The following is a 23379-nucleotide window of genomic DNA, read 5'->3' on the forward strand; positions in this document are numbered from 1 at the left end:
TTATTGATTATTGCATATTTGCCTAGATTTTATTACGTCAATGGGCCTGTTAATCTGCAGTAAGAGAATGTAACTGTTGTTGCTGTTATATATGATAATTAAATACTCTTGACTTGTGGTTAACTGTATGAATAAGAGCATAGCTGATGGAATGTAGAAAAATGATGTTAAATAATATAATACATAATGCAGAAAATAAAAGATTAGCCACTTTGGCAGAAAATAAACAGAAAAGCAGAGTATTGTTTAAATGGTAAGTGTTTATAGTGGAACAAACATCGAAAAACTCCCATCCCAGTGATTCCTCCATCTCTCCACTCCAATCGGGTAGAAGCTTGAAAGCGCGCACCACCATATTCAGGAACAGCATCTTCCCCTCCGTTATCAGGCTTCTGAACGGTCCTTCCATAAGCTAGGGTACTGTCCGATTCACCTCTACCCCATTGCAGACATTGGACTTTGTCTGTGGAACTGATGCGCTACAATGCTGAGAACTATATTCTGCACTCTGTATCTTCCCCTTTGCTCCACCTGTTGTACTGGAGTTTGACCTGATGGTATTTATGTTTAGTATTATCTGATTTGATTGGATAGCATACAAAACAAAGCTCTACACTCTGGCAATTAGGAAATTATATATTAAACTTATAGTTAAAGGATTTGAGACAAGAGCAATGACATGTGGCTGAGGTTAAATGAGGAACTGCAAGATATACTGCTAAAATAACTCAGCGTGTCAGGTAGCACCTTCTGAAACACATTGAACAAATCCCACCTCATCCAAGCCCTTAGCTGGATGGCCAGTCCTTTTCCCAGTGCAGGGTAGTCTAAAACTAGAAGGCTACGGTTTATGGTGAGAGGGGAAAGATTTCATAGGACAACGTACCTAAAGTCCAACTTTTTCCACACAGAGAGTGGTGTGTTTATGGAAAAAGCTGCCAGAGAAGGTAGTTGAGGAAGGTACAATAACATTTAAAAGACAATGTGCAGGTACATGGATAGGAAAGGTTGAGAGGAATATGGGCCAAGTGCAAGCAAAAGGAACTATTTCAGGAAGGCATTTGGGTTAGCATGAAGGACTTGGGACAAAGGGCCTGTTTCTATGCAAGTCTGTGATGTCTACAGTAGCCACACTATCTGCTTGCTTGAAGCACCCGAGAAATACATTTTTATTAGCAAAAGCACAGAATATTTTATTGATTCCTGTCAACCCAGGGTAATAAAAACCACAATTGTGCATCTGTTGTTGAACCCGTTTCATATTGTCCAACAGGTTGAAGCTGCCATCATCAGATCAACATCAGGCTGTCCATGGAGTTCCCACCTTCACCAAGGTCCAATAACATAAAAATACCTAAAATAAAACCAACATGCCAGCCCCACGACTTGAGTGAGGGCAGGGGTCCTGGTGACGGGAGACGCTGGCAGCTCTACTTGGCGTCCTCCTTCTCTGTGTCCAGGAGCGCGGAGCGAATGCCCATTTTCTTCAGCTCCTCCACTAGGTCCCCGTTCTGGTGCATCTGTAGCAGGATATCACATCCACCCACAAACTCACCGTCAAAGTAGATCTGAGGGATGGTGGGCCAATTGGAGTAATTTTTAATACCTGTTTCAAAGAAAAGTGCCAGACTGAATGAAGAATGTAGAACAGTGGAGCACCAGAACAGGCCCTTCGGCCCACAATGTCTGTCCTAATAAGTTGCTGAGACTAAACGATCTCTGCCAGCACATGATCCATAACCCTCCATCCCTTGCATATCCATGTATCTATCTAAAAGCCTCTTAAACGCTACAATGATATCTGCCTCCACCACTCCTGGCAGAATGTTTATGACACCCACCATTCTCTGTGGAAAATAAATTGCCCAGCACATCACCTTTAAACTTTGTCTCCTAATCCTTGATATTTCCACCCTTGGAAAAAGCTTCTATCTTCCTTATCGAATTCACACTATTTTAGATATTTCCATCAGGTCTTCCCTAAACTTCCAACCAAATATCCTGTAGCGGAGCAAGATAGACCATTCCTTCTAAATGCAATGGGCTGATGTGTAGTACGCAATGGAATGTTTTGTGGGCCTTTTTTTTCGCATCCATTTCCGTAACCCGACCTGACTCGCAGTGTAATCAACATTGTGTTAATAAGTTTTAATTCTGAAAATGAGAAGATTTTTACCGAATAACTTTTATTTTTACGAGGATGTTTCCGTAACTGGCTTCCGTCTCCGCACTAGTATCCTATGGGATCTTTGGTGCGGAGACGTAAGCCGGTTACGGAAATGGGGCCGAAAATTACCCATGAATCTGCCCGTGACCGTACTACGTCTTTTTCGTCGAGTGATCTATCTTGCTCGCTATAGGATTTTTGCTTCCAACAATTCAGAGAAAACAACTTGTTTGTCCAATGTCTCCTTTTGTCTGATACCCTGTAATCCAGGAAGTATCTGGTAAACCTCTTCTGCACCCACTCCAAAGCCTCGACAATTCTTCCCATAATAGGGTGTCTGGGCTGCACACAATACACCAAATGCAGCCTAATCAGTTTTAGAAAGCTGCAACATGAGTTCCTGACACTTACACTCAATGGTCCGACCGATGAAGGCAAGCACACTGCACACATCCTTTACAACTCAACCTACTTCTGTAGCGACTTCCAGTGAGCTTTACCCCAAGATCCCACTGAACATCAATGCTGTTAAAGCTTTGCTGTTAACTGTATACAATCCCATTGTATTCAAACTGTGGAAGTGCTAAACTTGCTCTGCTATTTCACCCCCCATTTCTGTAGCTGATCATAAGGTCACGAGTTAAGAGTAAATTGGGCCATTCGGCCCATCAAGTCTACTCCGCCATTCAATCATGGCTGATCTATCTCTCCCTCCTAACCCCATTCTCCTGCCTTCTCCCCATAACCTCAGACACCCGTACTAATCAAGAATCTATCTATCTCGGCTTTAAAAATATCCACTGACTTGGCCTCCATAGCCTTCTGTGGGAATGAATTCCATAGATTCATCACCCTCTGACTAAAGCAATTTCTCCTCATCTCCTTCCTAAAAGAACATCCTTTAAATCTGAGACTATGACCTCCAGTCCTACTCTCCCACTAGTGGAAACATCCTCTCACACCCACTCTATCCAAGCCTTTCACTATTCTGTATGTTCAATTAGGTCCCCCCTCATTCTTCTAAACTCCAGTGAGTACAGGCCCAGTGCCGACAAACGCTCATCATAGGTTAACCTACTCATTGCCTGGATCATTCTTGTAAACCTATCTCATGGTATACTTTCACATTCTTCCTCAGTGTCCACAACCACACTAATTTTATTGTCTCAAGCAAACTTACTAACCAACCCATCTACATTTACATCCATGTCTTGTACGCCAGAGGTCCCATCACAGATCCCAGTGGAACTCCACTGGTCACAGAACTCCAGCCAGAGTAACACCCTCTTCCACTACAACCCTGTCTACTGCGTAATCTCATTCTGAATCCAAATGACCAGTTCATTGTGGATTGCAAGGGTGTTAATCTTCTGTTTAAGAAGGAACTGCAGATGCGGGAAAATGGAAGGTAGACAAAAGTGCTGGAGAAACTCAGTGGGTGCAACAGCATCTATGGAGCGAAGGAAATAGGCAACGTTTCGGGCCGAAACCCTTCTTCAGACTGATTCTTTTGTTAATCTTCTGGGTCAGCCTACTTCGAGGGACTGTATCAAACGCCTTACTTGATTTTCTATCCTGTTTCCCCACTAGAGAAAACTTCTGCTCATGAGTATCTTCTGCTCATCAATCCCAGCTCTTTGCTCAGATACACCCAGCCCTTTACTTTATTCCAAAATCCACCCCCATTCATCCTTCCGTCCCTAGGAATCGTTTTTAAATGCGTTGCTATTCATTTGTATACACCGCATAAGGCTACTACCAGCTGTAATTTCAGACAAAAGGATTGATGAGTGGACTGGAGAAACTCAGGTCAGGCAGCACGAGCAGTGAGAAGCAGCAGTCTCTCACCTGAGACAGGACAGAGAGGAACAAGTACTGAGGGCAAATACCGGGGTGTGATCGTGAGCCAGGGTCTGAGGGAAGGAGGGATGTGTTGGCGACAGGATTTCACTTCACTGATTTGACAGAGTAACTCCCTCTCTGGATAGAGCCCAAACACATTGTCACCAACGTTAACGGGTTCTTATTTCAGCTTTCCTGCATTGACCTTTGTGGCAAGAGCAGCCCGTTTCAAAGTACAGGCTCATGAAATTTCAAACTTACAAAGTAACAAATCTAAAAATGAACAGAACAATTGTCTGGCTCACAACAGTCATCAACCGATACTTCCCACAACCAAACTGAAAGGAAGCCCAGTCAGTGGCTCAGTTGGTAGAGCCTCTGCCCCAAAGCACCAGAGACCCGGGTTCAATTTTGATCTTGGGTGCTGATTGTTTCCTCTGGGTGCTCCGGTTTTCTCCCACACCCCAAAGACGGACAAGTTTGTAGGTTAATTGACCCCTGTATATTGCCCCTTGTGTGTAGGGAGTGAGAAAGTGGGATAACATAGAACTAGTGTGAACGGGTGATCGATGGTTGGCGTGGACTCGGTGGGCTGAAGGGCCTGTTTCCATGCTGCATCTCTAAGCTAAACTACATCTAGGCTAGGTGCTAGGAATGCCAGGCTCAGTCCAGTGGCAAGAGAATAGCTTCATTAAACCATAGGCAAAGTGACACTGTCTTGGTTGCATTAGGCACTTTGGGCTTTTGTTTTGTACTAAGATTGGGTATTTTACTTATTGAAACATAGAAAATAGGTACAGGAGGGGGCCATTCGGCCCTTCGAGCCAGCACCGCCATTCATTGTGATCATGGCTGATCGTCCCCAATCAATAACCCGTGCCTACCTTCTCCCATATCCCTTGATTACACTAGCTCCGAAAACTCTATCTAACTCTTAAATCCATCCAGTGATTTGGCCTCCACTGCCCTCTGTGGCAGGGAATTCCACAAATTCACAACTCTCTGGGTGAAAAAGTGTTTTCTCACTTCAGTCTTAAATGGCCTCCCCTTTATTCTAAGACTGTGGCCCCTGGTTCTGGACTCGTCCAACATTGGGAACATTTTTCCTGCATCTAGCTTGTCCAGTCCTTTTATAATTTTATGTTTCTATAAGTTCACCCCTCATCCTTCTAAAGAACTTTTTTGTTTGTTTATAATATTATCTATTGAGTGGGGTCTTTACAGACCTATTATGCTACTTCAAGTAAGAATTTCAATGTTCCGTTTCAGTACAAAAGCAACTAAATACTCTTGACTCTTGAAATAGGAGCCTACAAAACTATCGCCAGTCAGCAGACATTTTGTGACTCAGCAGTTTACTACCCAATAATGTAAACTCCAGCTCTTTGGATTTTATTCCATCACTGTGTTATTTGTTAAACACACAAAGAAATATGTTCAACGGCATGGTTAGTTATTCATTAAATGACCACTGCCAACAATAATCCTATTCTTTCACTGGGTATTTTGTTCCTTTTAGAAAACTTCACTGGCTTCTGAAACAGGCAGAAAATATAGCTGGCTCGCCCTCAAGTGGGGCTCTGATGTCAGGGCGCTAAGTGGTGCAAGTAGGCTTCAGTAACTGCTCACTCTCACGGCAGAGATGATGTCTACTCATTGAATAAGATAATAAACGGCTCACCCATTAACCCAACTCTGCCAATCAACAACACAACCTCTGACCTGCACACCGTTCCTGCTGTTTCTCACAGATTATTAGTCCATAGTCCAAGGCTGACCAGACATTCAGCAGTTAGGTGAAGGGACCCAGGTCCGTCTTACCCCAGACTACAACAACAATTTTGGGGTACCTGATCAGGGTGCCAGGCTGTCAGACGTTAAACAGGTCTTTAAAATCTTGGAAAGAAAAGTGGGGGAGTTAATGCTGACATCTTGGGACCAATATTTAAACTTCATTCAGCAATAACAGCAGAGAATGTTTGGTCATTATCAGTGGACGTTTGATATTCACCAGTTAGCAGCGGTGATTCTGATGGACAAGGTGGGGATCAGTGCCTGGGCATCTAGCTGGGCTTGTACACATCAGCAATTGTACTTGTCTATTTGGGAGAGGTTTCTGTACTGCCATCTTTACCCCTGTCCTCTCCCCACCTCCACCCGCCCGATCTTCTCCTCACCCCTGGCCCCTCTCATAAGTTCACGAGTCACAGGAACAAAATTAGGTCATTCAACCTTTCATCTACTCTACTATTCAATCATGGCTGATCCATCTTTCCCCCTCAATCCAATTTTCCTGCCTTCTCCCCATAACCTGTGACACACGTACTAATCAAGTACCCAGCCATCTGTGACAATTAATTCCATCCGATCACCACCCTCTGGCTAAAGAAATTCCTCCTAAACTTTCTAAAGGTACGTCCTTTTATTCTGAGGCTGCGCCTTTGTTCCTAGACTCTCCCATTAGAAGTAACATGCTCTCCACATCCACTCTATCCAGACATTTCATTATAAGTTTCTATGAGATCCCTTCTCTCATCATCTCCCCCACCCTTTCCCTCACCATGCCTGAACACTCACCCCCCCCCCCCCCATCTAATCCTATCCACACTCACTTCTCCCTATAATTCTCCAATTGGTTACACACACCATCTCCTTGCCCCACACCCCTCCACACTCACCACCTGAAAACACATAGCTACAGATGCAGGAAGTGTCTTCATAGCTGTTATCAGACAGCTGAACGACCCTCTCATCAGCTAGTGTGCGACGCGGATGGGGAAGATGCTGGAGTCGATTATTAATGATGTAATAGCCGCGCACTTGGATAGCCTCATCAGGATCGGTCCGAATCAGCATGGATTTACGAAGGGAAAATCATGCCTGACAAATCTTCTGGAATTTTTTGAGGCTGTAACTAGGAAAAGGGAAAAAAGCCAGTGGATGTAGTGTATCTGGACTTTCAGAAAGCCTTTGATAATGTCCCACATAGGAGATTAGTGGGCAAAATTAGAGCACATGGTATTGGGGGTAGGGTGCTGACGGATAGAAAATTAGTTGGCAGACAGGAAGCAAAGAGTAGGGATTAACGGGTCCCTTTCAGAATGGCAGGCAGTGACTAGTGTGGTACCACAAGGCTCGGTGCTGGAACCGCAGCTATTTATAATAATCCTATGATTTAGATGAAGGGATTCAAAGTAACATTAGCAAATTTGCTGATGACACAAAACTGGGTGGCAGTGTGAACTGTGAGGAGGATGCTATGAGAATGCAGGGCGACTTGGACAGGTTGGGGGAGTGGGCAGATGCATGGCAGATGAAGTTTAATGCGGATAAATGTGAGGTTATGCACTTTGGTAGCAAAAACAGGAAGGCAGATTACTATCTAAATGGCGTGAAATTGGAAAAAGGGGGAAGTACAACAGGATCTGGGGGTCCTTGTTCACCAGTCTATGAAAGTAAGCATGCAGGTACAGCAGGCAGTGAAGAAAGCGAATGGCATGTTGGCCTTTATAACAAGAAGAATCGAATATAGGAGCAAAGAGGTCCTTCTGCAGTTGTACAGAGCCCTAGTGAGACCACACCTGGAGTATTGTGTGCAGTTTTGGTCCCCTAATTTGAGGAAGGACATTCTTGCTATTGAGGGAGTGCAGTGTAGGTTTACAAGGTTAATTCCCGGGATGGCGGGACTGTCATGTGCTGAGAGAATGGAGCAGCTGGGCTTGTACACTCTGGAAATTGAAACATATGATTGTTACGGGTTTGGACACGCAAGAGGCAGGAAACATGTTCTCGATGTTGGGGGAGTCCAGAACCAGGGGCCACAGTTTAAGAATAAGGGGTAGGCCATTTAGAACTGAGATGAGGAAAAACTTTTTCACAGAGAGCTGTGAATTTGTGCAATTCTCTGCCTCAGGTGGCAGTAGAGGTCGATTCACTGGATGCAATCAGAAGAGAGTTAGATATAGCTCTTAGGACTAGCGGAAAAAAGGGATATGGGGAGAAGGCAGGAACGTGGTAGTGATTGTGGATGATCAGCCATGATCACATTGAATGACGGTGCTGGCTCAAAGGGCCGAATGGCCTACTCCTGCACCTATTGTCTATTGTCCTTCACCCCTCACCATCATCTCCCCACTCCCTCACTACCTCCTCCTTCATCTTCTTCCCTCCTACTGCCTCCTCCACGACCACCATCCCTTCTCCCCAGCACTTCCTTCCCCCACCTTCAACCCTCCTCCCCCCCATCCTCAACCCTCATCTCCCATCCCCAACCCTCCTCCCCCATCTTCAACCATCCTCTCCCATCCTCAACCCTCCCCCCCCCCTCAACCCTTCCCCCCCATCCTCCCCTCCCCTATCCTCAACCTTCGTCCCCCATCCCCAACCCTCCTCATCATCAACACCCCACCCTCACGCTGAACTCTCCACCACCCCCCCGCCCACCAACCTCCCCCACCTTGTCGGATCTCCTGGTCCTCCAGCACGTTGTAGGCTCCGTACGGCTGGACGCCGTGCATCCGCAGGATCTGCACCACGGCGTTGCTGAAGCCGCACATGGGCTGGGCCGGGGTGCCCTTGATGAACACCACCACCTTGTGCTTCCTCACCAGCCCGTCCAGCCGGCGGCGCAGCTCCTCGTCCCCGGGACCCCCGGGACCGCCGTGGCCGCCGCCTCCCCCCGCCGCCACGGGGCCAGGGCCCTGGGCCAGCCAGCGGCACGATGCCGGTTGTGGGTTGGAGCTGGAGCCTGATCCGGGGCCGAGCGGCCGCCGCGCCGCCGAGCGCAACGCGGCGCGGAGCAGCGAGTACATGTCTGCCCGCCCCGCCCCCCGCCCACGCCCATTGGCCGCCGGTCACACGGCCCCCGCCCCCTCCGCCGCACCCCACTGGTCAATGCCCACGTCAATCTCCCAATCCGCGCTGCTATTGGACAGCACCCCTGTCTGTCACACGCAGGCGCTGACTCACTAAACGCAGTCCTCGCCCTTTTCCAGGCGGGTTTTACCTCAGGTTGTGACTGAAACTGTCAGCGTAGACTCGAGGCCGTCAGCGCAGAAACTACTCACGGTCAAAACACCAGCTTTTGTGCGGCTACACGGTAAATTGTCAACTTGAAGGGAAGTTCCGCCCACCGAGGATGACTGTGATTGGCGGACGGAGCTGTCAATCAGTCGAGGGGCGGGAGACCTTGGCTGGGGTTTGTATTTCCGGCGTCACTGGGGGCGTGGTCACGCTGATCGCCGGCGCCGAGTGCGGGGCCGGGCCGGAGGCTGCAGGTGCGGGGCGGACACGCCCCCCTCCATCCCTACCTGCCTCCCTGCCTCCCCCTCCCTCCCTCCCTTCCCTCCCTCCCTCCCTCCCTCCCTCCCTCCCTCCCTCCCTCCCTCCCTCCCTCCCTCCCTCCCTCCCTCCCTCCCTCCCTCCCTCCCTCCCCTCCCCTCCCTCCCTCCCCCTCCCTCCCTCCCTCCCTCCCTCCCTCCCTCTCCCCTCCCTCCCTCCCTCCCTCCCTCCCTCGCCAGGCCTTGCCGTTTCCATGGAGACGGGGCGGCCTATCCGCCCTTCGCGTCCCTGCTAACTCGCCGCCTGGAATGCTCACATGCAGTCACACAGCAGGGAATCAGGCCCTTCGGCCCGCCTTGACCATGCTGACCGAATTGGCATTCTGGGCTAGTTCCATGTGCCCCGGGTTTGGCCCGCAGCCCCCCCCCCCAACCCTTATATCTGTGCAAATGTCATACAGGCCCTTCGGCCCAACTCGTCCCTACTGTCCCCATCTACACCTATCCCACTTGCCTGCGTTGTGCCCACATCCCTTTAAACCTATCCTAAAGTTAGTTTTGCTGAAGGTCATTTATCTGATCTGCCAGTACATTTTTTTGGGGGACCTCTGATTAGATCATGATCATCTCTGTGGATAGACCTTGAGATGAGGATGATGCTGAATTATGTTAGGTGCAGGGAATTTATTCATTGAGGTGGGAGGCTGAAGAAGGGTTCCAACCTGAAATGTCACCTATCCATGTTCTCCAGAGATGTTACCTGACCCGCGGAGTGGCTCCAGCACTTTGTCTTTTTTTTTTAAACCAACATCTGCTGTTCCTTGGGAGGTCATTTTCCTATTAGGTACTGTAGGTTCTTGGGCTGTGTGTGTCTGAGAACACACTGGTATCTAGACAAGCCAGAAACTGATCGAGTATGACTGTGTATTTATTTAGGGGACTGATTGCAAGTGTACTGTGACCCCACCCATTTCATGTGTAAAAATGTGAAGAATTCGCAGAATTGACGTAGGTGACCTTTTCAGTTTTGAAAAATAATGTGGAGCCTAAAAGAATTCCTTGCATTATTGGTAATAAGCAGGTTCGCATAATTGTGTAGAGACCCCTTTTGTGCTGAGAGGTAGTAATGCAAATGGCTAAATGAGCAACAGAACAGTTCCATGGGACATGATTAGTACATTTGTGAAGGTAGACAAAAATGCTGGAGAAACTCAGAGGATGAGGAAGCATCTATGGAGCGAAGGAAATAGGCAACGGTTCGGGTCGAGACCCTTCTTCAAACTATATTTGTGTTGTGCCTATGTTGCAGTTGTTTTCCTATTGTCACAGTGAGAAACCTTGTGTGTTATCCAGATACATAACATGTGTAGATAGATGGGATTAATTAAATTGGCATCATGCTCGGTGCTAACATAGTGGGCTGAAGGGCCTGTTACTGTGTGGCTCTGCACTGTAGATGCTGCTGCCTTCTCTGAGACTGAGTGAGTTCCTGACTCTTGTCGCCTTAAATCAGGGTTTTCGAAAGGGAAGTAAGCAATCAAAAATAACGTAATTTTCAGGGAAGAGTATATGGAGCGGAGGAACAGGGCCAACTGTTATCCTACAGATCCTGCAAGCCCTAGTCTGAAGAAGCCCTAGTCGACAATGGAATACTACTAATCAACTTGTCTTGCTATTGAGGGAGTGCAGCGTAGGTTTACAAGGTTAATTCCCGGGATGGCGGGACTGTCATAAACTGAGAGAATGGAGCAGCTGGGCTTGTAAACTCTGGAGTTTAGAAGGATGAGAGGATATCTCATTAAAACATATAAGATTGTTAAGGGCTTGGACACGCTAGAGGCAGGAAACATGTTCCTGATGTTAGGGGAGTCCAGAACCAGGGGCCACCGTTTAAAGAATAAGGAGTAAGCCATTTAGAACGGAGACGAGGGAACACTTTTTCTCACAGAGAGTGTGAGTCTGTGGAATTCTCTGCCTCAGAGGGCGGTGGAGACAGGTTCTCTGGACGCTTTCAAGACAGAGCTAGATAGAGCTCTTAAAAATAGCGGAGTCAGGGGATATGGGGAGAAGGCAGGAATGGGGTACTGATTGGGGATGATCAGCCATGATCACATTGAATGGCGATGCTGGCTCGATGGGCCAAATGGCCTACTCCTGTACTTATTGTCTATTGTCTAATGATACGATCTTGGTTAGCTTATCTTTGGTTTATTTCCAAGGGACGCGTGTGGCAGTGGGTTAAAGGAATCCAGATCCTTCGCCTTCTCCCGAGGGACACTGTGCAAGATGTGAAGATTTGTGGATGTATGCAGACACAACGAGCAAAGATGCAGGTTTGTACGCAGCCTGGTCCATCCAGAGAATGCAGACCTGGGAGCAAGTGGGGCCCAGTATAACGTCATAGTCGTACAGCACAGAAACAACTCCAATCCTTCCCATTTAATATTCTGGTATAAGGTTCATCTGCCCGATAGTAGAGTGAACTTTAACCGCTGGAGTGTGTTGTGACTGGTTGATTGGTCCATCTGTCGGCCACCCACAGTTTTATTTTATTTGCACGTCTCTCAGAGTGCGCACAGCAGGAGATGGCATCAACACGTAAAGTTAGTATAGACAGAGCAGCGGTTATCTTCATCAGGGCCTAGCAGCCGTGGAGTGTGCCCAACTCTCTGTGTGAATGCATTTGAATTTCATGGTTATTCTCTGCTGTTTTTTTCCAGCCTGCGTTGTACTCGTACTTCAGGAGCTCCTGCTCATGGAGAGTGCGCATTGGTGAGTGTCCAACAACTGCCTGCGCGTCTTTGTCCGTCTGCCCGCGTGTCTGTCTCGGGCCGTCTGTCTCCGTCCGTCTGACGTCGTGTCTCCGTCCGTCTGGCCGCGTGTCTGTCTGTGAGAGGGGGAGAGGAAGGGGGGGACGGGGAGGGAGTGACGCCCAGCAGATGATCCAGATTTCAACTGCAGCAATTTATTAACTTTTGAAAAACATTTAAAAACAACACTTCAAGTGGTGTTGAGGTTGCCCTGGATTGTAACTGGCACAGAGGGTGGAAGTGAAACTTTAGCGAGTTTCTGATGTGTTTTGTCTCTGTGCCCTCAGCTCTCGCTTTCAAAGGAATTGAATACGAACAGGTTGCCGTCAATCTGATCAAAGACGGAGGGCAGCAGGTAACCTCCAGTCCCAGCGGCCTGTCACCCAGTCCGGTTACTTCCCTGCCCCCTCACTATTCGTGTACACCATTAAAAAAACAAGAGGCAAGGTTGAGATTAAACTAAACAACATTGTCAAGCGAATATTTGGCCATTTTAGAATACCTCACGTTGTAAGGGCCGAGCAGGTTGAAGGAGTTCCTGTGTACAGTCACTTCTGCATTTTAGCACAACAGGTTTCATCACCCCCCGACTTCACTTTGACAACTTTCTCCCCTACTCCATCAATCTGAAGTCCTGACCCAAAACGTTGTCTATCCATTCGCTCCACAGATGCTGCCTGGCCCACTGAGTTCCTCCAGCACTGTGTTTTACACCCCGCCAGCTTGGCTAATAGTTGTGTAGTAGTACACAGACCATTTAAACAACATTGAGGAATAGATATCACCCAGGTGTGGGCTGAGTTCTCCTGCTATTTGAACACTGCTGTGAGGTTGTTTCTGTACACTCAAGGCAGCTGGCACTGTTAAGGTGTTAGCTAATTTAGTTTCGAGATACAGCATGGAAACAGGCCCTTCAGCCCACCAATTCCATGTTGACCATTATCACCTGTTCACACTAGTTCTGTGTTATCCCACTTTCTCATCCACTCCCTACACACTGAGGGCAATTAACCTATACACCCATTAGTCTTTGGGATGTGGGAGGCAACTGGAGCACCTGAAGAAATTCAAGCAGTCACTGGGAGAACGTGCAAACTCCATCCAAACAGACCGGGATTGAACCCAGGTATCTGGTGCTGTGAGACAGTAGCTCTAGCTGCTGTGCTGCCCAGCTAATGGTGAAGCACCATTTAAATCTGTCTCTTCCCATCTGGCTGCAGCATGCCGACTCCTTCAAGAACCTGAATCCCATGAAGCAGGTGCCAGCGCTCTTCATCGATGGGATCACTCTCTCCCAGTCGGTAAGGATAGCTTGTTACTGCCTATTTGTCGGTTACGTCGAGCAATCCTTGTTCAATACATACCAGGGCCCCATCCCCGACCTCTACCTCCGCTACATCGATGACTGCTTTGGTGCCACCTCCTGCACCCGCACACAACTGACTGACTTCATCCACTTCACCACTAACTTCCATCCGGCACTCAAATACACCTGGACCATTTCCGACACTTCCTTACCATTCCTTGACCTCACTATCTCCATTGCAGGTGATAGACTTCTGACCGACATCCACTATAAACCCACTGACTCCCATGGCTACACTTCTTCCCACCCTGCTTCCTGTAAGGACTCCATCCCCTACTCCCAATTCCTCCGTCTACGCCGCATCTGCTCCACGGATGAGGCGTTCCACACCAGGACATCTGAAATGTCCTCATTATTCAGGGAACGGGGGTTCCCCTCCTCCACCATAAATGAGGCTCGCACCAGGGTCTCTTCCATACCCCGCAACACTGCTCTCTCTCCCCATCCCCCCCACTCGCAACAAGGGCAGAGTCCCCCTAGTCCTCACCTTTCACCCCACCAGCCGTCACATACAAAAGGTAATCCTCCATCAGTTTCGCCACCTCCAACGTGACCCCACCACTCGCCACATCTTCCCATCTCCCCCCATATCTGCCTTCCGCAAAGACCGCTCCCTCCATAACTCCCTTGTCAATTCTTCCCTTCCCTCTCATACCACCCCCTCCCCGGGCACTTTCCCTTGCAACCGCAAGAGATGCAACACTTGTCCCTTTACCTCCCCCCTCGACTCCGTTCAAGGACCCAAGCAATCGTTCCAGGTGCGACAGAGGTTTACCTGCATCTCCTCCAACCTCATCTATTGCATCCGCTGCTCTAGATGTCAGCAGATCTATATCGGTGAGACCAAGCGAAGGTTGGGCGATCGTTTCGCCGAACACCTCCGCTCGGTCCGCAATAACCCAGCTGACCTCCCGGTGGCTCAGCACTTCAACTCCCCCTCCCACTCCGCCTCCGACCTCTCTGTCCTGAGTCTCCTCCATGGCCACAGCGAGCAGCACCGGAAATTGGAGGAACAGCACCTCATATTCCGTTTGGGGAGTCTGCATCCTGGGGGCATGAACATCGAATTCTCCCAATTTTGTTAGTCCTTGCTGTCTCCTCCCCTTCCTCAGTCGCCCTGCTGTCTCCTCCCATCCCCCAGCCTTCGGGCTCCTCCTCCTTTTTCCTTTCTTGTTCCCGCTCCCGATCAGTCTGAAGAAGGGTTTCGGCCCGAAACGTTGCCTATTTCCTTCGCTCCATAGATGCTGCTGCACCCGCTGAGTTTCTCCAGCTTTTTTGTGTACCTTCGATTCTCCAGCATCTGCAGTTCCTTCTTAAACACTGTTATTCTGCACTTTGCCCAAGCGAGGAGCTCAAGGCCTGTCACCTGCAGTGTTAATATTTACCTTGTTACTCCATGACAAGACCTGATCAAGCGGTTAATCTGAGCTAGTCACCAGCAGCAGCGTTAGTTCGACCGACCTCCCTCGAACAGTCCCACCGTTACACAGACAAATGTTAATAGCACAAGTATAGTGAGGTACAGGTATCATTAAAATCCCGCTTGCAGCATCAACACACTCACACACATACAAAAATAGATAAATTGCTCAAATTCTGCAAGATACAAAGGAAACATGAGTGCAAGACACAATTAGAAGACAATCGACAATAGGTGCAGGAGTAGGCCATTCGGCCCTTCAAGCCAGCACCACCATTCAATGTGATCATGGCTGATCATCCCCAATCAGTACCCCGTTTCTGCCTTCTCATATCCCCTGACTCCGCTATTTTTAAGAACCCTATCTAGCTCTCTTGAAAGCATCCAGAGAACCTGCCTCCACCGCCCTCTGAGGCAGAGAATTCCAGACTCACCACTCTCTGTGAGAAAAAGTGTTTCCTCGTCTCCGTTCTAAATGGCTTACTCCTTATTCTTGAACTGTGGCCCCTGGTTCTAGACTCCCCCAACATCGGGAACATGTTTCCTGCCACTAGCGTGTCCAAACCCTTAACAATCTTATTTGTTTCAATGAGATATCCTCTCATCCTTTTAAACTCCAGATGTACAAGCCCAGCTGCTCCATTCTCTCAGCATATGACAGTCCCGCCATCCTGGGAATTAACCTTGTAAACCTACGCTGCACTCCCTCAAGACGAGTTGATTAGTAGTATTCCATTGTCGAGGTGGGTTCAAGAAGATGATGGGTGCAGGAAAGTAGCTGTTTCTGCGCCTGGTGGTGTGGGAGTCGAGGCCTCATTTACCAGCGTGTGATTCTGAGGCAGGTCTGCCTCTCCCTCACACCATCTCAGGGCGGTTGTTATCCCTGTGGGCCGCTGCTGTTAGTTTGAAGATTGTTTTCTCTGCTGCTGTAGCTGGCTATCATCCATTACCTGGAAGAGACCAGGCCCAACCCACGGCTGCTGCCCAAGGATGCCAAGAAACGTGCCCAGGTCCGGATGATCTCTGATCACATCACCTCTGGCATCCAGCCCCTGCAGGTACGGCTTTGGTTTGCACTTGCCCCTCGCCCTTACAATACAATACAATCAGTTTTATTTGTCACTTGCACATAAAGTGCAAGTGAAATGAATTTGCCAGCAGCGGTGCAATGAAAAAGAACACACAATCAAAATTTAACACAAACATCCACCACAGCATTCATCGCTGTGGTGGAAGGCACAAAATCTGGCTAGTCCTCCTCCATTTTCCCCTGTGGTCGGGACCTCAACCCTCCGCAGCTACTGCTGCGGGCATCCAGATGAATGAAAGTCAAGGTAAGTCCTGAAACGGTGCCTCCCCCACCGGAGACCGCGGCTTCAGGTTGGTGTAGGCCGTAGGCTGGTGGTCAAAGATTTAAAGTTCCCACCGCTCCGCAGCCAGAAGCACCGCAGACCACAGGGCCGGCGGTCGATGCTGCCCTCCAGGGATCCCCGGCAAGGGACCCCGCTCCTGATGGTAAGTCCCCACCGTGCCCGCAGTAGAAGTTGGCCGCGGACCGGCGGTGGGAACTTCTTCTCCGGGGGTCCCCGACGAGGGATCCCAGGCTGCGGACGCTTCCTGCCGTTCAGTGTCCGTGTGCCAAGCACAGAGAGTGGCCATGTTTGTCATGTTGTGGGTGATGCCCAGAGCAGGCTGGTCGAGTCGGGCAGAAGCATTCAGCTTGATGTTTTGCCATCTGTATCGATGAACAGTCATGGTATGGTCTGATGTTTCAGAATCTCTGTGTGCTGCAGAAGGTTGGGGAAGAGAAGAAACTGGAATGGGCCCAACACTTCATCGCCAAAGGGCTGCACGGTGAGATGAGGCGATCGTGCTGTTTAACATTCTAGCTCCCCTTGCTCAAAACCTCACCACCTCCCCATCTCTTCTGCTGCTCACACCCTTTACAGTGAAATCCTCCACAACCTTCGAAACTCTTCCAAAGTCCAGCTTCCCATGCGTTAGTTCAGTTGTACTCCAGCCCAACGTGCCCATGCCGACCGAGATGATTATCAAAGTGAATCCCATTTCCTTGCACTTGCCCTTCCCTATCCATGTACCTGTCCAAATGTCTTTTAAATATTATTGTACCTGCCTCAACTAGATCCTCTGGTAGCTCGTTCCGTATACCCGCCTATTTGCCCTCCTTGACCAGGTTCTCAGCCAGAGGGCCTTGAACCATATGTTTTGAACGAGGTGTTTTACTGTACTAAAGATCCTATGTAACTACGTTATTAAGCAAGGTTGTAACTGCCTACCTTCCTTTGTTCAGCTCTGGAGAGTCTGCTGCAGCAAATATCTGGACAGTTCTGTGTTGGTGACGAGGTACGTATAGACGTACTGACTGGACATAGAGTCTGGGGTCTAGGGTCAGTCTGCTTGTGGCCACTGAGTTCAGGCCAAGCCCAGTGTTCCTCACAGACCCAGCCTACACTCAGGACAGGGAACATCACTGGTCAACATCCTCACTCTGGTAGCTTCCTCACTAACACCAGGCCTTTGGGTTTTATGGTAGTTAGTTTCCTGACGAGTCCTTTCCACCAGCACTGAGCTAATAATGCACTCTTTCTCAGCATTGGTGTTTCTTAGAAGCTTCCCCACGATGCATTCCACACTGCTCCTACAAAACTAAAATGGTGAGGTACTCAACAGGTCCGGCAGCCTCTAGAGAGACATTTTCTGGTTGAATATCCCTCAATCTTTCCTATCATTGTATGTGTCCAAGTGCGTCTTAACCGTTGTAATAGTACCTGCCTCAACCACTTCCCCTGGCCGATCCTTCTATATACTCACCACCACCCTGTGTGAAAAGGTTGTCCCTCCCTCAGTCTCCTATTAAATCTTTCCCCTCTCACCTTAAATCTATGTCCTCTGGTTCTTGATTCCCCAGCCCTGGGTCAAAGACTGTGCATTCACCCAATCTTTTCCCCTCATGATTTCATACACCTCTATAAGATCGCCCCTCAGCCTGTGCTCCAAACAATAACGTTCTAGCCTGCCAATTGGTCCCTATAGCTCAGGCCCTCGAGTGCTGACAACATCCACAAATGTTCCCTGCATTGTTTCCATCTTAATGACATCCATCCTCTGGCAGGGTGAACACAATACTCCAAGTACACTCACCAACATCTTGTACAACTCGAGGGCCCTCCTCCCTTGGTGATACACTGAAGCAACAGGGGTGTATTTTGAACTTGCAACATTCTACTGAGTCATCTAAGACCAACTGGGGTAGCTGAATTTGGTCAGCATGGATGCTGTTGCTGGCTCAGGATCGGGTTGTCGGGGTTTGCACGGGTTGTTAAGCCAGGGCCGCGCAGTCTGATCCAGTAACGCAGTTTGTGTGTTCTAGGTGACGATGGCAGACCTGTGCCTGGTCCCTCAGGTGTACAATGCGATTAGGTAAGGCTTCAACCTGTTATTGATTGACCCTGTGCCTAGAAATATTCAGGCTAACCCAGTCCACAGCTTGGCTCTGCAATGAGCTCCTCAACACACACCCTGTAAGTCAGCAGAAACTGTCACTGAAGGCTCTCATGGTGATGTAATGGGTATTACGACTGCATTCATTCATTCTCTCTCCTCACCCATTTATGTTGCTATGGAGGCAGCTTCTTCCTCTGTGCATCATGCCCATTCTCTCCTCACCTAAAGGCAAGTAGGGAGCACATACTGTATACGCGAGCCTCTGCCTCCCGGTTTCAGTGACCTGGGTTTGATCCTGATCTTGGGTATTGTCTGTGTGGAGTTGACATTCTCCCTGTGCCCTGGGTGCTCCGCTTTCTCTCCCAGGTCAGTGGGTTAATTTGACACATGGAGGTGAGTGCAGGGCAGTGGGAGTGGAGGGGCACGACCATGCCATCTACTTGAATTGATCACCAGAGAGCAATTCATTCCCGTGTAGCTGTGATTTTACAACCACATGTCCAAGGCACAATCCATCAAAGCCCGAGCTGTCACCTCATTCCCTCACCTACAAACCAAGTTAGATTTGATGCCTAGCTTTCTCACCTACAGGTTTAAGGTGGATATGTCTCCGTTTCCCACCATCACCAAGATCAACGCCTCCCTCCTGGAACTGGAGCCCTTCAAAGTGAGTCACCCATCCTGCCAACCCGACTCCCCTCTGACTGCCTGAGCCCAGCGGCAGGGTCACGGGCATTGCCTTAAATACCAGCACACTTCTGGTCTTTGAAAAATAAAACCATTTTATTAAAAAAACATACACCTTTCATGTTATATTGTCATTAACAATAAAAACTCTTGCCTCTTTCTTCAGGTTTTTGGTCACACTTTGAACTATATTTAGTGACACAAGGCACTGCAACTTTGAGCAAAGTGCTGGAGGAACTCAGGCAGCATCTGTGGAGGAAATGGACAGGTGCGTTTCCAGTCAGGATCCTTCTCCAGACTGATGGGTCCATTCCCTCCACAGATGCTGCCTGACCTGCAGACTTCCTCCAACACTGAGTTTTGACACTGACAGTTGAAAACTTAATAATGGCAAGTTATACCAATAGGTGGAGTGAATTTCTCTCATCATTTTCATCATCAATAATAGGTAAAGATTGAAATGACCTTTATTTGATTCAAAGAAGAAAGTGACGCTGCAACAGCCCCCAGTTGCTGGCCAGGTTGTCCATCTGGTCAGGCAGGGGGAGAGAATAATGTGCAGTCACGCTGCTGAATCTGAAAATGACAGGATGTAAAGTGTAAAGAGGCTGGGGGCAGGAGGGCTGGTTGAAGAAGGGTCTCAACCCAAAACCTCACCCATTCCTTCTGTCCAGAGATGCTACCTGTCCTGCAGTTACTCCAGCATTTAGGTCTATCTTTGGTGTAAACCAGCATCTGCAGTTCCTTCCTACGCAGGGCTGGTCACCATGCAGGGGGTTGGGTCTGGCTCACTAGAACCAAACAGGCCCTTCGTCCCACAATGTCTGCCTAACATGATACCGTTTAACTACACTTTGGCCTTTATGTGATCCATATCCCACATTCCCTACCTGTTTTTGTACCATCTAAAAACCCCTTAAACACCATCACCCCAACAAAAACTGGCCCTGCACATCTCTATATAACTAAAAGTCTTCGTCTTGTTTGTGTGTGTGTGCGCGTGTCAATCTGGTTCATCCCTATATTCTTCCAAACGCTAGGCCACAGCCTTCCCATATTCACACATCCTACTCACAATTCCCCACGGGTGGCGATAAACATCTTCCAGTCGCATTTCCACCTATATTTCCAAAGATATTAATCGTTGAAATTTTTAAAAACAGCCAAAACCACCTTCTCACAGACAGCTTCCAGCCCTCACAGTGATGATTGTCACAATGCCTCTCACAGTGCACCAATCACAATGGGCGCTCAAGCTGGCTGTCAACTGCCACGATGACATCACAATAGGACGTTGCCAACGGTAACGAGGTTGCTGCCCCTCAACCAATATCAGAAGGGGCTGCTCATCAAGTTCTGGTTGCATTTTGGTCCCACGATCCTGGTGTTTGGGCACAAGGCAGGGAGTGGGGAGGGCCGATCGGGGAGGGGAGGTTGGACCTCTCCCCCCCCCCACCACGTTGGAAGACGGGGTCAACGGGTCCCACCTAGTCTAGTCTCTTTAAAACTTTGGCCCTCTGACTTTAAACTCTTTAGTCTGACATTTCTCCCTCTGTCTACCCTATCTATGCTTCTCAACATTATATACTTCTTAGGTTTTCCCTCAACCTCAAATGCTCCAAAGAAAACAATCCAAGTTTGTCCTATCTCTCCGTATAGCTCATACTTTCTAATGAAGGTATTTTTTACCCCAGGGTGTAAATGTCAAATACTAGGCAGCATATCTAAGATCAGAAGGGGGGGGGGGGGGGGTAAAGGTGCAAAGTGTTTATTTTAGAGAGTGAGTGGTGCGTACCTGATTCAGGGTGACGGTGGAAGCAGATAAAATAGTGTTGAGGCTTATTTGGTCTGCACATGAATATACAAGAAGTATGTTGAAACAGATTGGCATTATGTGTGGCACAGATTGTGGGCTACATGGCCTGTTCCTGTGCTGTGGTGTTCTGTGTTCCAGGCAATATTCCAGAAAGCCTCTTCTGCATCCTCTCCAAAGCTTTCTCATCCTTCCTGTAATGGGGCGACCAGAACTGCATACAATATTTCAAATGCAATCTAACCAAAGGGCTAAAGCAACAACATGACTTTTCCATCTCTTATACACATTATCCTGACCCATGAAGGCAAGCATGCTCTATGCTGCCTTTACCACTCAATCTACTTGTGTTGTCTGTATAACATTGCTCCAGACCTCCTCCAGTGCAGATGAGCTGTTTCCTGCCCAATGTTGCAGCTGTTGAAACATAGCACTCCTGTAGACTTCATCAGCTTGCCATACACTACTGTCAGAGCTCGATGAGAAGCACTCCAACATGCCTGCTCCTTTCTTTACGTCTCTTACTTGGCATCAGTCTATTGGTGCCCTCATGGGTTGGCTGGGCAGTACTGAGGGAGCAGTGCAATGTCAAGGGTCGACTGGGTTATATTCACTGGAATTTAGAAGGGGAAATGAGAGGCGATCTTATAGAAACATATAACGTTCTTAAGGAATAGGACAGGCTAGATGAAGGAAAAATGTTCCCGATGTTGGGGGAGTTCAGAACCAGGGGCACAGTTTAAGAATAAGGGGTAGGTCAGTTAGGGCTGAGATGAGGAAAAACTTTTTCACTCAGAGAATCTGGAATTCTCAGCCACAGAAGGCAGTGGAGGGCAATTCACTGGATGTTTTCAAGAGAGAGTTAGATATAGCTCTTAATGCTAAAGGAAACAAGGGTTATGGGGGGAAAGCAGGAATGGGGTACTGATTTTGGAAGATCAGCCATGATCACATTGAATGGCAGTGCTGGCTCGAAGGGCCGAATGGCCTACTTCTGCAGCCACTAGGGGCGCCGCATTGATGGCAGCCTCTGCCTACAGACTGTTTTTCTATCTTTTAAAAATTTTTACTCCGTTTTAAAAGTATGTTTTGGAAGTTTCTTGAGTTTTTCTATGTGGGGGAGGGGGTAGGGTAAGTTTCCCAGTCACTTCCTGGCGAGGATGTGACTATTCTTTGAGTCGCATCCTTGCCCCCTGTCTACAAACTGGATTGGCGCGGCCTTTCCTGCCGGGGACCGGCCAAAGCTTCAGCGGAGGCGCAGTGCTGGATTCAGCAGCGGCGCAGCCTACCTGGATTGCTGTTTGAAGCTCCGGAGAGTTGGGCCAGCTGCTTCAACATCGCGGAGCGGTGGGTTGTAGAACCTCCAGCGCATGCGGCGCTGACTTTAACATGGCAGAGTCCTGGGACCTTTTGCCGAGGGCCGTCAGCGTGAATCTCCACCCATTTCCGCCTGTGGACTTCGGGAGCCGCGGACTCCGGTAATGGTTCTCCCGTTCTGACGTAGGACTTCCATCATCCCGGCGAGAGGGCCTGAACATCGGGCCGCCCGTAGCGGCGACAGCGAGGGGTTCAGGAGCCCCCCAACCACGGGTGAACAACAGAGGAGGATGATTGAATTTTGGAGCCTTCCCTCACAGTGGGAAACTTTGATTCCGCTGTGTGGGGATGTCTATGTTAAAGACTATTGTGTTCTGTGCTTTTTTTTTATTCGTATGGCTGTATGGTGACCACACATTTCACTGTACAAATTGGTACATGTGACAAATCAATGTATCTTGTATCTTTCTATGTTTTTCTAAGGATGGTAGTTGATGCAACACTCACCAGACGATGCAGAAGCACCCTGGCTCTGTAATATTCCTTTCATACAGATGCTGGTGGTTACGTTCAGGTAACTCTTCGTAACGTACTGACGCGAGGAAATGAGTGGCCAAAAGGCATCTGCAAATAATATCCCTCAAGTACTCCATCCATCAGAATGATACATCTGTCGCTCGGTACTGCCCCTCACAATAACCAATGCTGCAGGGCTCATTTACAACATGTTCTGCAGTTAAACACATGGGCTCTTCAGTCAGCAACTCCTGGACACAGCCTTCACCAGCAAGGAGAAGGGCAGCAGGTACATGGGAACACCAGCCACTGCAGGTTCTCTCCATATTACACACCACACTCTGTGGAAACATCAATGTCATTGATTCACCCCCATCGAGTCCAAATCCTGCAGCCTCCTGCCCAACATCCCCTAACGACAACGTGAGTTTGCTGTGGTACCAATTCAGAAAGAAAACTTGCAGAAAATTATGTGATTGCGCAGGTGAGGGTCCAGAGAAGATTCAGAAGGTCAGTGCCAGATTATTAAACTGGCAATGAGGAAATATTGGGTCAGCAGAGAATGAGTAATTAAGGTTCATCAAAATGAGAAAAAGTAGCATTGATCCAAGAAAAATGGCAGTGGCTTCCGACATCCCTATTTGTTCCAGGCTACCTACCCAGCTATGTGCTTGCCTTAGGTGCCATGTTGTTTACC

General features: G+C 48.5%; 2 protein-coding genes across 4 annotated transcripts; one reads left to right on the forward strand and one right to left on the reverse strand.

The window, feature by feature from the left end:
• Positions 1-240: 240 nt before the first annotated feature.
• On the reverse strand, positions 241-8824 carry glrx5 (glutaredoxin 5 homolog (S. cerevisiae)). Its single transcript, XM_055640281.1, has 2 exons — positions 8466-8824; positions 241-1606 (listed from the first exon to the last, which is right to left on the reverse strand). Exons 1-2 carry the CDS (start codon positions 8818-8820, stop codon positions 1431-1433), a joined length of 531 nt encoding a protein of 176 aa, XP_055496256.1. The 5' UTR covers positions 8821-8824; the 3' UTR covers positions 241-1430.
• Positions 8825-8955: 131 nt separating this feature from the next.
• Positions 8956-19152, forward strand: gstz1 (glutathione S-transferase zeta 1). 3 transcript variants are annotated; one of them, XM_055640278.1, is made up of 10 exons: positions 8956-9107; positions 11508-11621; positions 12009-12060; positions 12386-12453; positions 13319-13399; positions 15817-15942; positions 16660-16738; positions 17196-17248; positions 18276-18325; positions 18941-19152. In XM_055640278.1, exons 2-10 carry the CDS (start codon positions 11595-11597, stop codon positions 19059-19061), a joined length of 657 nt encoding a protein of 218 aa, XP_055496253.1. In that variant the 5' UTR covers positions 8956-9107; positions 11508-11594; the 3' UTR covers positions 19062-19152. The 3 variants fall into 3 exon arrangements, with proteins under 3 accessions (XP_055496253.1, XP_055496254.1, XP_055496255.1); XM_055640279.1 differs by lacking the exon at positions 8956-9107 and adding an exon at positions 9204-9285; XM_055640280.1 differs by lacking the exons at positions 8956-9107; positions 11508-11621 and adding an exon at positions 11827-11891.
• Positions 19153-23379: the final 4227 nt, after the last annotated feature.

Source organism: Leucoraja erinacea, chromosome 9, assembly GCF_028641065.1.
Source record: "Leucoraja erinacea ecotype New England chromosome 9, Leri_hhj_1, whole genome shotgun sequence".
Classification (NCBI taxonomy): Eukaryota; Metazoa; Chordata; class Chondrichthyes; order Rajiformes; family Rajidae; genus Leucoraja; species Leucoraja erinaceus.